General features: G+C 45.5%; 1 protein-coding gene across 5 annotated transcripts in view; it reads right to left on the bottom strand.

Moving 5' to 3' along the window:
* The window catches only part of STOX2 (storkhead box 2), a 208125-nt gene that overhangs the window by 22713 nt on the left and 170007 nt on the right, over window positions 1–15405 (bottom strand). The window contains exons 2-3 of one of the 5 annotated variants that reach the window (XM_056114374.1): window positions 7940–8032; window positions 7714–7833 (exon numbers count right to left, since the gene is read on the bottom strand). The exons of 3 other annotated variants lie outside the window; for them this stretch is intronic. In XM_056114374.1, coding sequence (XP_055970349.1) covers window positions 7714–7738 — 25 coding nt within the window. In that variant the 5' untranslated portion in view covers window positions 7739–7833; window positions 7940–8032. The remainder of the gene's footprint in view (window positions 1–7713; window positions 7834–7939; window positions 8033–15405) is intronic. One more of the 5 variants, XM_056114375.1, reaches the window with a different exon arrangement.

The following is a 15405-nucleotide window of genomic DNA, read 5'->3' as shown; positions in this document are numbered from 1 at the left end:
TATTTATCTATTTATTCATTTATTTTGGTTCTGAGGCCACACCCAACAATGCTCAGGAGGTACTCCTGGCTCTGTGCTCAGGAATCACTCCTGGCAGTGCTCAGGGACCCTAGGGAATGCCAGGGATTAAATCCCAGGTCAGTTGTGTGCAAGGCAAATGCCTTACTCACTATAATATCCTCCCAGCGCCAGTGACTAGTCATTCTTAAAATACACTACTAGAATCTTCTTTCAACAACTGGCCCACATTTATGGTCAAACAAGGAAACAAGAAAATATAAATACTGCTAAAATATTGTCAGTCTCTATAATCTAATGAAACTACCACATCTGGCATAAAGCATGAGTTGCAACTTGTCTAATTGACAGGGCAGATTTTTCTAGACACATGCTTAAAGACGACTCATTGAAACCCTTGTAGCTAGTTGGTGAGCTAACAAATTATTTCTAAACTGCTGTAATTTTGTCCTCTGGTTCTAAAAAGGAGTAAACAGGTTTGCTTTCAGCTTACTTTCTTATAAACATTCATTCAAGTGCCTCCTCAGGGAACATCTGTCAAATCCACAAGAATTCTGACAGAACCAAGCCCAGTGCCTCAGACAGAGTAAGCTCAGAATAAGTTTCTAAGCAAATTCAATACATTAACTAGAAGACATTAAAATAGTGCCAGTGTAGCCGACTTCTCTGATTTGAAGGGCATGTAACATTGGACTAAAACACCTCTGAGAGCATTTGGACACTATTTTCACTCAAAATCCTTGTCTACTGAGAAGCTTGAGGAGAACATTCATTTTGCCAAGGGTACTGATGGGCATGGAGAATCGAGATACTAATCTGAAGAGGAGCGGGGATGTAGAGCAGGAAGAAGCAGACTGAGCCTGGGGATCCAGGGTGGGGTATAATGTAGGAAGCTGAAGTAGATTGGGGGAGGGAGGGAAAGAAAAGAAACCAGGTCTTGATTGACTAGAAGTCTCAGAGCTTCTGAGAGCTCTGGCATGTGTTTACACAGAGAAATCACAGGACAAATGTGTGTCAGAATGTCCCTCTTGTAGGAAGAATCACCTAGTAACGCTTACAATCACCCAGGTAATTGCAAATAAGAAGAACTGGACAAAGAGGTGGAAATGAGGCATGGGCTCACTTTCTTTTTTCTTTTATTGCTGGTGGATCCTTAATTCCCACTCTAGAGATTGCTTCATCAGGCATGTTATTTGTTTTTTAACTCTTGAACTCCTTTATCCTTATTCCCACCCAGTTTTTGCAAGTTGGAGTTAGTTCAAAACCTTTTCTCTCAAATAATTTCTCTCTCTCTTTTTTAATAAAAGCATTTGAGTGCCTATTATTACCCAATGTCATTAGGCACTTGAGTTTCAAAATTGTTCCCATCTTGGTGCTATTTTTTTCCCCATCCCCACCATAAATCCTACAATAAAGCATTGTCCTTTACAACTGCCATTTCGCTTTTTTAAGTCATTGGTTTATGTTCTGTTTTCCCCAACCTTTGCACAAGAGGGGGACCACACAGCCCCTAAGACACAACTTTCATAACAATTTACATTCATCACTTCCCAGATGCTATCCATAGCTTTCCCAGAGATACCTATGAAAAGCAAACATAAGACTCTTTCCTTTCATCTTAAAGAACCCATCTTCATCTAACTGTATAAGAAAAGGAAAACCATCATTTCCTTTGGCTCAACCACATAATAAACGACGCTCCTGAAAGGACCTTTAAAATCCATCTTTTATCTCAGACTGGTTTATATAAGCCAGTCTCCTGCCCCCCTCTAAACACCACAGTCTGTTTGAATTTCCCTGTTTTCCTGTTTATTTTTAAATATTCTTTTTCATTGTAAATGTCTATTTAATCTGCACTCTGAGTTGAAGAGTTGCCTTGGAGTCTGGTCAAACTCAGGAGCCAAAACAACCTACTTAGGAAGTAGATTCTGAGATGGGACTCATTTATAAGTGGGAAATTTCCAATATTAAAAAAAAAGCATTCAGGAGATTTTAACTTAGCTTTAAGTGTCTGGTCTCATCGCCAAATACAGTAACCCACTCTACTTCTCATTTGCCAAATGAGGTTTTGGTGAAATGATTTCAAAGATCCTCCAGGCTCTCATGTTCTATGATTCTATGGCAACCAGGAGGATTCACACACACTCACATCTAGCTCTGCTTCCGGCTTGTTGAGGAAACTATTTTAATGTGCCTCCAATCTGAAAAAAAAGTCGGCTTGAATTTTTGAAAGCATAGAAAAACTGATCAGCAATTTTTTTTCCTTTGACAATCAAAGCTTCATCATTTAATCAGATTCACTCTTCTTCAGCTTTGCTGCTCGGGATAAAAGAATGTCTATTTTTGTCCTCTGTACTACCAAAATTAACACTGAAGATAAAATTATAGATGCCCATAAAAGACCACGAGCAGTAGATACTGTGACTCATAAAAACGGTTCGACATGCCCGTAAAATGTACAGTGGGTACAGTGACAATACCATCTTGGTTCTTTCAACAAATTATTCCGAGAACAACTAATGCTATGAGGTGCCAAGTTCTATCGCACATACCCTTGGGCTCCGGGAATTCATAAGCTCTCTGAGGTTAAGTGAACGCCTTCTCCTATGCACAGCATCAGAGAAACCTTGACTTTCACAAGGCAGTTCAATTCATGTCTCCATTTTATGTAAAAATGCTGTGTGGTTCCTTTTAACAGACCGTGTCCTGCAATGCCATTTTTAAAAGCTGTTCTTAACACACACACACACACACACACACACACACACACACACACACACATTCCCTTTCCTTTCCTCTACCCTCTGGGGAAGATGCCAACAAGCCTTATAGGAGCGAGCTGGCTGCTCCCAATGGTGCATGCCACACACTGTAAGCAGCTTTCTTTTGAAACCAACCAAGTGCCGGTGCCTGACATTCAAATGTTTGGATCTGAAATCTAAAAAAGAAAACCAGCATTTTTTAAAAGGGTTCTTTTACTCATTGACTTTATGTTTGGTTAAATGCCACTGGTTTCAGAAAATTTTGGCTGAGCCTTAATCCCAATAGTCAACAGAATCTGACATGAGAAAAAAAAATTGGGGTGGGGGTGAGGGGGCAGAGATATAGCTCAGTGGTGAAAGCACAGTCCTTGCATGTGTGAGGTCCGGGGTTGGATCCCTGGCACAGAAAACAAATCTTAAAACAAAAACTTTTACAAAGAATTCCATAGTGAAATTTTCGTTGAGTTTCTACTTGCTTTATTTCAACAGTTGGTGAATCTCTAAAAGAGGGTTCAGTTCCTAAAGTTACTGCTTGAAATCAAAAGATGTGCCCAAGAGCTCCCTTAAGGAACGGTGTCCATTAGCTATGACTAAGAAACCGCTGAGAGCAGAGTTCAAGATCCACCTTGGTGCATGAGGCTGCTGCAACCCAGAGCATACCCACCACAGCACCTCAATCTTTCTGCTTAGAATTCTGCCTATGAGTCAATCGACAGTGAGAAGGACACCTTGGGTCATTGACCGACCAATTCGTTCATGGGTTTAAACCAGAAACTCATCACCTCCCATATCAACCTTCTTTAGTCATATTAACTATCATTCTGATGAATCAGCTAACCATTGATTTTTAAAAAAATAGGTCATTGGGAGAGATGACAAGGCAGAAAGGGTTGAGATTGTCTAATGGCCAATGATTGTCCAATCAACACCCACCCAGGAGCTGTCCTACCACCCCAGGGGTGATTCCCAATTTGCTTACTAATCATTAAATACCTAACATGCTTTGGAACATTTCAAAATCTACAATATACCATAGCTGAGAACCTAAGGTGGGAACAAGGAGCCATCAGACCAATGACATACTTCAGAACATGGCACTTTTGCTAAGGCTCCCAACCGTGTCCCAAGTGGGGTTAGTTGGGGGCATTCTGATCATTCCATAACTCACAGCAGCTCTTCTTCACATAGCAGGCACCCCAAGGCTTGCTGAATAAACTAGGGCACTACCCATAGACAAGACCAGGCACCTTCCACCACTATGGCAATAGCTGCCACCCTGCTCTTGCTAATCCTTTAACCAGGACCAAGTACAAGGCGTTTACCACTGGGGATAAAATCAGGATGATAAAGCAGTTCTGGTACCCAACCATCCATAAAAGCATTCAGATACCTGGAATTCTGTAAAGGTGCTGGCCCCCAGGCTCTGAGGTAAGAGCAAGTCTAGCATCTCACCAAGAACACAACCCAACTCCTGGTCTCCCATATCTCTGTCTCAGGAAGAATACTAACTTCCCATCTCACACCACGTACTGTTCTCTCCTTTCTCTCTGAGAACCTCGCCTAATTCCTGAGCTACAGTGCATGCCTGATTTCCTGTGAGCACTCTTCTCAACTCTCCAATAACTCAGTCTAAGAACCCCAGAGTCATCTCTTCCACTCTTTCTAAAGTAGAACAGCTGCTTCTCAACTGCTGTCTTCTCCGCTTCATTGGTTTAGGTATTACAACTGTACTGGGACTGAGTTCTGGAAAATATAATCATAACAGAATGGGAAGGCCTAATTAAATATGGTCCAGGTATGGATGTTATTGGTCCAGGTATTGACAGTTTTCCTGTTCTGACCAAAGGATACTGCTTGCTCGTTCCCCAACATGGTAACAAACACTTTCCACCATCCCGCCAACACTCCCAATAGCCATGGATGTTGTTAAGAAAGAACTGCCTATGCTTCTAGGGACAGAAGAATCCAGAGTGTCTGAAAAGACACACAGAGAATTGTCCCCAACCCACAGTATCAAGAAGGAACATTTTCCTCTGAAGATCAAGTTCAGCATTACAGGAGGTGGAAAGGTCACTGCTTTGTAGTCAAAAGTTTAGGTTAGAAACCCACTTCTTGTTTTATTAAGCATGTGACTGGGGGACAGGTTGTTAAATTTTTTGAGACTCAACTTCTTCTTTTGTAATATGTACATAGGGTTATTAACTGCCCAGAGTTATTGAGATGAAGTGAGTTTGCACTAACCCTGAGATCTAATAAATATTTAAACAACAGAATGTAAAAGATCTTCCTCGAGCTAATGCATTCAATTAATACTGTTTTTATGAGTTTTGGGTTTCTACCAATAGAAAATCATTGGATCATAAAAAGACATTGTGTGTGTGTGTGTGTGTGTGTGTGTGTGTGTGTATGTGTGTGTGTGTAAGAAGACATAAGATTAAAGGACAGGGGTCTTTTTTACTTTGGTTCGAAGTAATTTTTCACATTTTTTTCTTTCTGCTTTTAAGTTCTGATCAGATATACTGAGCAAATGGGAGTATTTTGACTGGAAGCAGAGAAATTCGCAGACACAAAACCTATAGAATTTGGGATGGACTCTGGTAGTCGGAAGGGAAGGGTCTTAAAACAAATGAGAAACATACAGTCAAATGGGAAACATACATTATGTAGGTGCTTTGGAGAAAGAAGGATTTTGGAAGATTGGAAACAGTATGAATGGAGAGCACAGAAAACTAGCCTGTTTCAAACATTAGGCTGGGCCAATCTTTAACCTAAGCTAGTGAAAAGGAACTGACATTTATGATCTCTTGTTACTAAAGCTCAGGAAGTGGAACCCGAGAAGGAGCTCTAGCTGAGGAAAACGTCCCATAGGATTCAAAATGGGGATATTTTTACCCAAACTTCCAGAATTCAGCATAGTCTTTCATGAAGAATGACTTATCTAATAGTGCTCGTCTTTCTAATCAAATAAATCATGATTCTAGTGTGTCTTCACCTTCACACTCGTCCTGAACAATGACAAGTCTCACTGGACAGGGTAAAGCACTGCCTGAACCCACACCCCAGGGGAAGATTCACTGCATCTAGAGTTGCATGCATCGTTCCTGAGCTGAGCTGTTGGAACTGTTCAAAAACAAACATGACAGGTCGCCGTGAAGCCCTGATAAATGAAGGCTTCATATTGGGGAGGGGGGATGTTTTTGCTTTGTTGTTGTTTGGGGACCACACCCAGCTCTTCTCAGGGATTACTCCTGGCTCTGCACTCAGGAATCATTCCTAAGGGTGCTCAAGGAACCATATGGGATGCCGGGAATTGAACTGGGTCAGCCGTGTGCAAAGCAAGCACCCCACCCGCAGTACTATCGCTCCAGTCCCATAAATGAAGACTTTGGAAACTGCATCTCTTTGTAATCAACTGTTCCTTGAGCGATTTCCATGTGAGGCATGTGAGTAATAGGAAAAGGCATAAACCTCGATGCCTCTCCTCAGAGCTGACCTATAATTTGCGTGGCGTAACATGAATCTCAACTGAACATATTTAAATGACTGTTTCAATTAGACACAGAAGAGATACAAGAAAATACGTGAGTGATAAGGAAATTAATTGTCTAACAGGAATTTATTAATATGCATTTACCTTCATATTTCATTTATCTATGTATCTATGTATGTATATATGGGTCAATGTATGTACACACGTGTACTTCTATGTACTGTTCACCTAGAGAGAATAATTCAATAAAAGAGAACTAAGAAATGACCTCTGTGGAAGAAATCAGGAAAAGTTCTATATGGGAAGGAGGTTGCATAAGGTCTTTTGAATATTGAGGCCCAAACATACCACCAGTGACTCAATGAATACAAACTGCAGTGCCTGTTTCAAAGTGAGGATGAGGAGAACGGATGAGTTGTAGGACGCTCAGAGTTCTTTTCTCAATTTACCCCGCTCGCATCTTCCCTGACCAAACATCCTTTAAGCCTGACTCAACACCTTCAACTTTGCCTTGGAGATGCAAAGTCCTATGTACGTACAGAGGGCTGTCTTTGAGCACGAAGAAAAGGAAACCTACTTTCTTTCCCCAGATTCAAGCCAAGGGCTCAGCTCTGCAGGGGGACGAGAGCCAGGAGAGTTGGAGATGATTCCAACTGGCCTTCTTTTAAAACGTGCTCAGGATTATGACAAGGCACGTGAGGAACTTGACACGCTCCAAAATATCTTTAATAACAAAGTGCTAACACGGTCCATGGGATGAGGTGGTAAACCCAGGCCTGTACATCAGCCAAGTCGCTGGCAATGGAGCACGTAGTGTACATGTGAGAACCAAATTTTACCATCTCTCACTTAAACAACGAAAAGCTTTCGTAGGAAAAGCATGTGGATATTGAATGACAAGAACTCAATCGCATCGGGGTCCTGCTGGAGCCGTCAGGGAAGGTCCAGGCCTCTGTTCTCCATACCCTCAGTGGGCCCAGCACCACTTATACTGGCTGGAAAGAGGCCCAGCCGCACAGGCATGGACCTCGGGGCCTTTCTTCTTGATCATGCCCGGGAAACAGGGCAAACACACAATAATTCAGGGGCTCTATTAATCAGAAAGGGGGAATCTCCCAGCATTTACTGAGTGCCTCCATCAGAGGAGGGGGCCAGCAGATGGTGCATAGAAGCCGGAAGTGGTGCCCTGCAAACGCCCAGTTGCGATGAGCCTCTCTCTCGGGGCTGCTGTGCGGTTTGAGCACCTCTGGGGGAGGTGGTCCCCACAACATCACCCAGCTGCTCACTGGCGCCCCCCAGAGGCAAAGGGGAGGGGGGAGGTACTTCAACCACAACACCCCTGTCCCGGGGGGGCCAGTGCACCCTTACCAAAAGGGCCAAAGACATTTCACCATTATTTCTTTGCACACAACAACCCTGAAAAGAAAAGCAGGGGCGACCTACCTGACCCTTTCTGGACTGGCTCCATCCCCCAGGCAGCTTTGGCGCTAAAGCCTGGAGCATGCTAGAGGGTTGCATCCAGGGACAAAAAGGAGCCAGTAACAGAAACGGACGTCCTAGAATCTGGAATAAGAAGAAAAAGTAAACTTTGGCGTCATCACAGCGACAAGGCGCATTTCAGACTGGCGACTGCGGGCAACGTGGACGCGACGGGAATCTGGTACTTTACCTTGGTAGATCTACTTTTTAAAAATGAGTCCCAGAAGAACTCTCGGCTCTTCTTTACGGGGCTTGGCATACGGGGACGAGTTCAGTTCAAAAGCTGGCAAGAAAAAAGCACCTTTCAAAGGCTCTGCGCAGTGAACTTGGCTGCCCCCCAGCTTGGGGGTGGGGTGGGGGAGGGGGTGCTCTGTCTGGATTCTTTCATCCTATTTGCAGGAGGGGAGCGGCTGACTTCCTGTCCTGGGTCTCCCCGTGAGATCCCGGCCACCTGCTCTCAGCCACCAGCCCCCAGCCGGACCTCGGGAATCCGCAGCGTCCCTGGTCCTCAGCTGTGCTCTCTGCAGAGTGAAGTCACAGCCACGGCGCAGCCAACCTGACTCCTCATCCCTGCCCAGAATCCTTTGTGAACTGAAATGAGTCATCACTCCAAGAAAAGCTTCAGCTTCTGTTTGTGCCGGCGCCTTTGTCTGGGCAATGCGGAGGCTCTGGCTTGGGGACAGTCTGCAGGGCCCCCTCCTCCTCTCCCTGGGGCCCCGGTCCCCTGACATGCATTAGCACCAACTGGGGGTTTTCATTGTTTGTGTGTTTTTAGATTTTTTTTCATCATTAAAACAGTTTTTTTTTAAAAGAAAAAAACAAAAAGCACATACTCGGCTGCTTGAAGAAAAAACAACAACCCCAAAAAAAAAAAACGCACATTAAAATTGATCTCGTATTAGATACTCACCAGTCTGTCATGATAAACCTAACACATGCTCTTTCTCTGGCTTTCACTCTCTTTTCTGTCTGTCTGTCTGTCTGTCTGTCTGTCTGTCCCTAAGGCTGGCTCTTCGTGGTGGGAAATGATTCCTCTCCCTCCTGCATGCACCCTGGGATCAGAGTCGCCCCAGCGCGCTCTGCATGCATTCCAGGGGCCGAGCGAGTGCGTGCAAGCCCGGGTCGCCCGGCGGACACGTCCCCGCGGGCGGGCAGCAGAAGCAGCCGCCTGGCCAGCCTGTGCGGCTCTGGGCAGCAGCGGCAGCGTGAGGAATGAGGTCACTATGTCAGGAACTCATTCTTAGCGGGCGCGTGCCCGAGAGCTCTGGAGGACTCCGGGGTGGGGGTGGGGGTGGGCTCCCCAAATCTGCCTGCCCTTGAACTGCTGCCTCTGTGGCTGGGAGCGAGGCAAAAACTCTGGGGAACCTTCTAGGTAGCTATGCCCACTGCACCGAGCACTGGGTGTCCTGCATTCACAACCTCCCCCAGAGTGAATAGTACACACACACACACACACACACACACACACACACACACACACACTCACCTCACTCACACTCACACCCAGAGGAGTGGCCTCTATCCACCACCACAGAGATGCATGAGGATGCATCTTTTTTTTTTTTTTAGGTGCAGGAAACAAGACGTAAACATCTCAAAAGGAAAATGGAGGGGACCACCTCTGGGAGAGAGGGGTGCTGCTGAGATTATCGGCAATTACATGCAACCAGGGCAGATGGGGTTTAAGAGAGAGGCCAATTTTTTTTTAAATGAATTCAGTTGTGTTGGCCATCCCATTACCCAGATAAATACCAAATCAGACGTCCCGGGAAAGGAGCCTGGGGAGCTAAAGGAGATGTGGGGAGCAGAGAATGTCTGCAGGGCGCATTTTCCCACCTTCTCCCAAGCACGTGAGCACACGAGAGGTGCACTCAGCAATGGAAGCCCCAGGATGCTGGATCTCATGAGAGCAGCCCACAGCCCGGCTGAGAGCGGGCCCCAAAACCCCTGGGATGGGATCATGGCTCAGTTCTGGTTGCTGGGGATCTCAGCTCACCCAGTCTCCCAGCTCGGCTTCCCTCTGCATCTCCATGCAGTTGGGGACAGGAAGGAGGCCCCCGCTTCTGGAAGTCAACCCGTGGTCCCAACCCTGCCCCAACCCAGAAATGAAGCCTGGGCACCACCCCCTTCTTCCCGGTGGCTCCCCCACCACCTACAAAATAATCATCTCACCCCTCTTCCACCCCAAATCATCTCTTCTCCATTGCCCAGGGTGTGAGGTGTTGGCTAGCAAGCGCATTGTCCAGTTGCTTATTGGTCAACGGAGGCATCTCATTTAAAGAGGATTCAGTGAAATGCCTTCTGCTCCTCTGCCCACCTGACACTTTTCACCTTCTCTCTGTTCAGTATTTTGTTTTCTGTGTGTACCAGACATCCTGACTGGACAGGTCTGAGGCCAGCATGCACCTAGCAAGGGGCACCTGGATTAGGCCACCTTCTCTTTACTATGTGACCAGTTTAGGGGTCCCAATTCACATCTTCAACCCCAGGGAACTTCTGCAGAACATAAGCCATTAAATCTGCTTTGGCGCTGGTGAAAAACCTCCAGGATTTCAGAGCAACACTGGGTCTTGATTTTTCTCTTCCAACATCTCTCTACTCTCCTTATCTCAGAGATCACAAAAAGGTCTCACATCCGGACCGATAGAACCCCAGGGCCACAGCCAAGGGTCTCTTCCTGAGCAGCTTACCTCGAGTCAGCTCTGGGTTTGGCTGTGCGCTTAACGATAAACCTACTGAACTCAACCAGGTACAGTCTGATCCGGATTAAGTCAGACACAGAATGCACAGTTACAGCAAATGCAATTTCACATCCCCACAAAACAAAGGCATTAGAAAGTGTAAGCAGAAACAACAGTGGCTTGGGGCACTGAGATTCCGGGGGGGTCCCCAAAACAAGGTCACCTATAAGATGTCCAATCTCAATTCCTTCTACCTCAAGGAAAAGCAAGTGGATAAGAAAAACAAGTGGATGAGGCTAAGCAAGTGGATAAGAAAAGTCAAATATCTGGTGGAAAAGGGATATGAAACTGCAACCAAAAATGCCTTTAAATTTTCTCATCTCCAAACACACATTTCCTAATTAGGTGTGAGCTTGTTCACTTTATCAAAGCAAATGAGTTTTAGCTCTATAAGGAGCCAAGGAGGCAAAAATCTGAAATGAGAATCTCCCATTTAAAAAAGAGGTAGGGGGCTGGAGAGATAGCACAGCAGGTAGGACATTTGCCTTGCACGTGGCTGACCCAGGTTCGATTCCCAGCATCCCATATGGTCCCCTGAACACCGCCAGGGGTAATTCCTGAGTGCAGACCCAGGAGTGATCCCTGTGCATAGCTAGGTGTGACCCAAAAATCAATAAACAAATAAATAATAAATAAGAGGTAAACAGCCTCCCTCCAGAATACCCGGCTGGCAAAATGTCAGAGGCAGAATTTTAACCAGGGCAGGAGACTACCCAGAGATTGCGTCTTTAATCACCACATATCCTGTCTCACAACTCTCATAATCAAAAACAACCACTGGACCTTGCATAGGCAAAGCCCTGGGTGCTGTTCCTGGCAACACACACACACACACACACACACACACACACACACACATTAAAATAATAATCACCACTGGAAATAAAATTTTTCCAAACCCCTCTACCTCAATTTTCACATTCCGATGGAAGCCAGTCCACGTGGTCAGCACTGAAATCCACGGTAGGTCCCTTTAGTGGCAGCTGCTCGGCTCAGTTCTGTAACTATAGTCCCAACTGGACCCCTTCAGCCTCAGTGGGCATTCTGCTCCCAACTGACCAGGTCACAAGCAGCAACTGGCCCTCATACCCATCTCCAGAGGCTCCCTGCACTACCTACCGAGAGCCAGACGGGTTCCCCGCTGGACACCCATTAGTCTAGACTGGAAAAAAAAGGTGAGGGAGGACCCTTATCTGTAGATCCTGGTCTCTGATGGCCCAAGAATCTAGACTTAGCTCCAGACCTAATTAGCCGTCGGCCTCCTCCGCCCCCAGAGCCTCCGGCTCCCTGAGGAACATGGACAAACATTCCCTAGGAGATGGCAGGTGGATGAGGGGAGGGCAGGGGCTGAGCCTGGCACCTGACTGGCTCCATGACTGAAGATGAAATCGCAGCTCCACACCAACTCATCTAGGATCTTAGAAAATGCTTCTGTGACTCATGGTGGATGCACAGGATTATGAGTCCCAGCTCCCGATAACAGTGAGCACAGCAGACCTTTCAGGCTATTAAAAGCACAGACTGGGAAGCCTAATGGGAGAGCCCGGTAGGCCGCATAGCCATGTGAAGAGGTTTCAGATGGTGCGGATAATGCGGGCGCGGCTTTCTGGGCATCACTCGGTGGCGGTGATTCTGTACCTAGAAACTCACCCTTACGGGACTTCACAGTGCACACACCAGAGTGTCCCCTTGCACCTCCTCCAGGGGATAGTGACCACATGCCCTGATGCAACTATCTAAATCAGAAGGTCCCAAACTTATTTGACCTACTACGCCTTTTTAGAAAAAAAAATTTCCAGCACTGCTTCCCCAAAATCTACCGTCTTTAAGCAAAGTGCCCTTCAATGGCACTAGAGGCTAACTACCACCACCACTCCCCCCACTCCAAATCATTAAGATGCCTCCCAAGGGGCAGAAATGCCCTCCTGAGTAACAAGAACCAAATGTGACTCCATATTCCCATCAACCAATCTCATGGCGTTTACTCTGCATGAGCTCTTCACGAACGGGGTAAGACATGTGAAAAGGCACCCACAATGGGAGACAGTGGGACCCAGAGGGAGGAAAGGTAACAGGGTCCCCTAGGAAATCAGCAAAAAATTCAGCCATGGGCTGAGGCAGTTACTTCAAGGGAATAAGGATAAGAGGGAGAAAAGAGAAAGGCTAGAACACAAATCAGAATAGAGACTCCATAGAGATGGGGAGGGGCTTTCTTTGTGTTTACAAATGTATTCCTGGGAGGTCCAAGACAAAGTCAGGCACTAAAACAGTGCATGCAGGGTGGATGGATGCATGAGTCCAGATATACAGGGATGAACTAAGATCGAGGATGAGAAGGTGAGCCTGCCTGATGCTTGGGAGAGCACACAAAATGGGAGGAGGCAGATTCAGAACACTCTTAATTATTTTATTTATTTATTGGTAATCATCTTGTGTCATAGAATAAACCTTTCTCTTACCACTTTCTTTCCATCAAAATAACATAGGGGGGCGGTGTTACCAACAGGTTTACAATATATACATTAGTGGTTTGTCCCTTGTATAGATCTGAGTCCTATTTATTAATATGAATGGCTTATTTTAATGCTGAGAAATATACGGGTGTCACTTTAGGTTTGGCACTAGTATAAAAACTGTCATATGCACATATTCAAATTTTTTTCTGAGCATTTGTTTTCATTTTTTCAAGTAAAATCATTTGAGATTACATGCTGGATCATAGGAATTAATATATATATACATATGCTTAATTTTTGTGATTCCATAAAATAAAAAATTAAGAAAAAAACAGAACACTCTTTAATGGGAGGCATTGAATTTGTCATTTGCTGGAGCATCATTAAACCACCTCCCTAAGAAGCATTACCCCTACACTAAGCCCCATTTCCCTTAAACAGGTATTAATAAATTGATCTGTGCAATCTGAGAGAGAGAGAGAGAGAGAGAGAGAGAGAGAGAAACTGACAATACAGTCAGATGTTGCTCTCCCCAAGAACGTCTCTACCTCCCATCACCAGGCTGAAGTCTGTGATGCCAAAACCATCTTGCCTTTGCCAGAGGGTGCCAACAGAAAGAGGAAATTCCTACTCTGTAGCAATATCCCACTAACCCTTTCCTGATTCACTGCCATCCAGGTCAGCAAACATTCATCAATTACAACACGCCAGATACTCAGCTTGCTGAGTAGTTACAAGCCATTCAGCTTTGAGTCCACATCAGACTCATTCAGGACAAAGAGGAAAAGAGAACTGTGAGACCCAAGAAACGTGGTTGGTATGGACATGAAAAATATCCAGAGAGATTCTGGGCAGAACTGTAGACAAGACACGAAGAGGCTGCTGAGGACACCAAAGACAGCTGCAGAGAACGGGTAGGAGAGAGAACAGCATAGTGGGCAAGTGGCGGGGTGAAGGGGCCTATCCAGCCTCACCAAGCTGGCAGAATCTGGAAGTAGACTAGGGCAACTAGTCAAGAGAGAGTTTCTGAGATTAGTACTGAGAGGATGTTCAGCTGAGGAGAAAGGCCTACAGGTGTTTGCAGGGAAGGGATGTTATTGATGCTCAATGTTCTAGTTCCTCTGGCAAAAGGCACATTGAAAGAAAGAAGATAATGGCGGTGAACACGGAAAGACCATTGGTGAGTGACCGAATGTAGCACTGCATTGCACTGTCCTCCCGTTGTTCACTGATTTGCTCGAGTGGGCATCTGTAACGTCTCCATTGTGAGACTTGTTACTGTTTTTGGCATATCGAATATGCCATGGGGAGCTTGCCAGGCTCTGCCATGTGGGCAGGATACTCCAGTAGCTTGCCAGGCTCTCCAAGAGGGACAGGGAAATAGAACTCCGGTCAACCACATGCCAGGCAAACGCCTCACCCGCTGTGCGTGACCAAATAGCAAAGATTATTTCCATAGCTAACAGAGAAGGAGAGAAACCACAGGGATCAGCCTCAAGCTCCTGGGTATGTCAGATCAAAGGCTCTATGGGCACCATGAGAAATATCTTTCTAGAACTTTTGTGGACACCAGAATCTATCCCAAAAGACTAAGCTATGAGAAGGTGATAGTCTGACACTGAGGTTGGGAATGTCCAAGGAAATAAAGAGCAGAGTCAGGTTTCTCTCAATAGAAATTCTTGGCACCAGAAAGAGTTCAGGTTCACTTGATTGAATAAAAACTTATTTATTTTTTTTTTCAAAAGAGCCAGCGGTTGGAGCAATAATACAGCACATAAGGCGCTTGCCTTGCATGTAGCCGACCCAGATTCAATCCCCAGCACCCCATATGGTACCCCTGAACCCTGCTACCACTGATTCCTGAGTGCAGAGCTAGGAGTAAGACCTGAGCATCTCATGTACCCTCCAGCCCCCACCAAGGGACACAAATTAAAAAGTAAAACAAGTGGTTAAGAGAAAGTTCCAACATTTCTAGGCCTTTCCAGCTGAGGGTTCAAAGTTCTTGCTTCTTTGTTATGGTGACAGTAACTATTCCAATAATAGTGAGCCAGATGCAAGGAAGCATTGAGAAGGGAAGGAAATACTGAAGAAGACACAGGTTGAGTATCACAGGGAGTATAGATAATAGTATGAATGAAAAACTGGAGCGATAATAGAGGTTAAGACAGTTCCCTTGCTATCACTAAGTCAATGATGCTTGGAGGGATTGTTCAGGATGGGAGATGTGTGCTGAAAGTAGATAAAGGACCAAACATGATGGCCTCTCAGTCTCTGTACTGCGAACCATAATGCCCAAAAGTAGAGAGAGAGTATGGGGCAAACTGTCTGCCATGGAAGAGTGGGATGGGGGATACTGGGGACATTGGTGGTGGAAAATGTGCACTGGTGGAGGGATAGATGTTCAATCATTGTATGACTGAAACTCAAACATGAAAGCTTTGTAACTGTATCTCATGGTG

The sequence above is a fragment of the Sorex fumeus genome, unplaced genomic scaffold (assembly GCF_029834395.1).
Source record: "Sorex fumeus unplaced genomic scaffold, SorFum_2.1 ptg000024l, whole genome shotgun sequence".
Classification (NCBI taxonomy): Eukaryota; Metazoa; Chordata; class Mammalia; order Eulipotyphla; family Soricidae; genus Sorex; species Sorex fumeus.
This window is presented reverse-complemented; position numbering and strand designations above follow the sequence as displayed.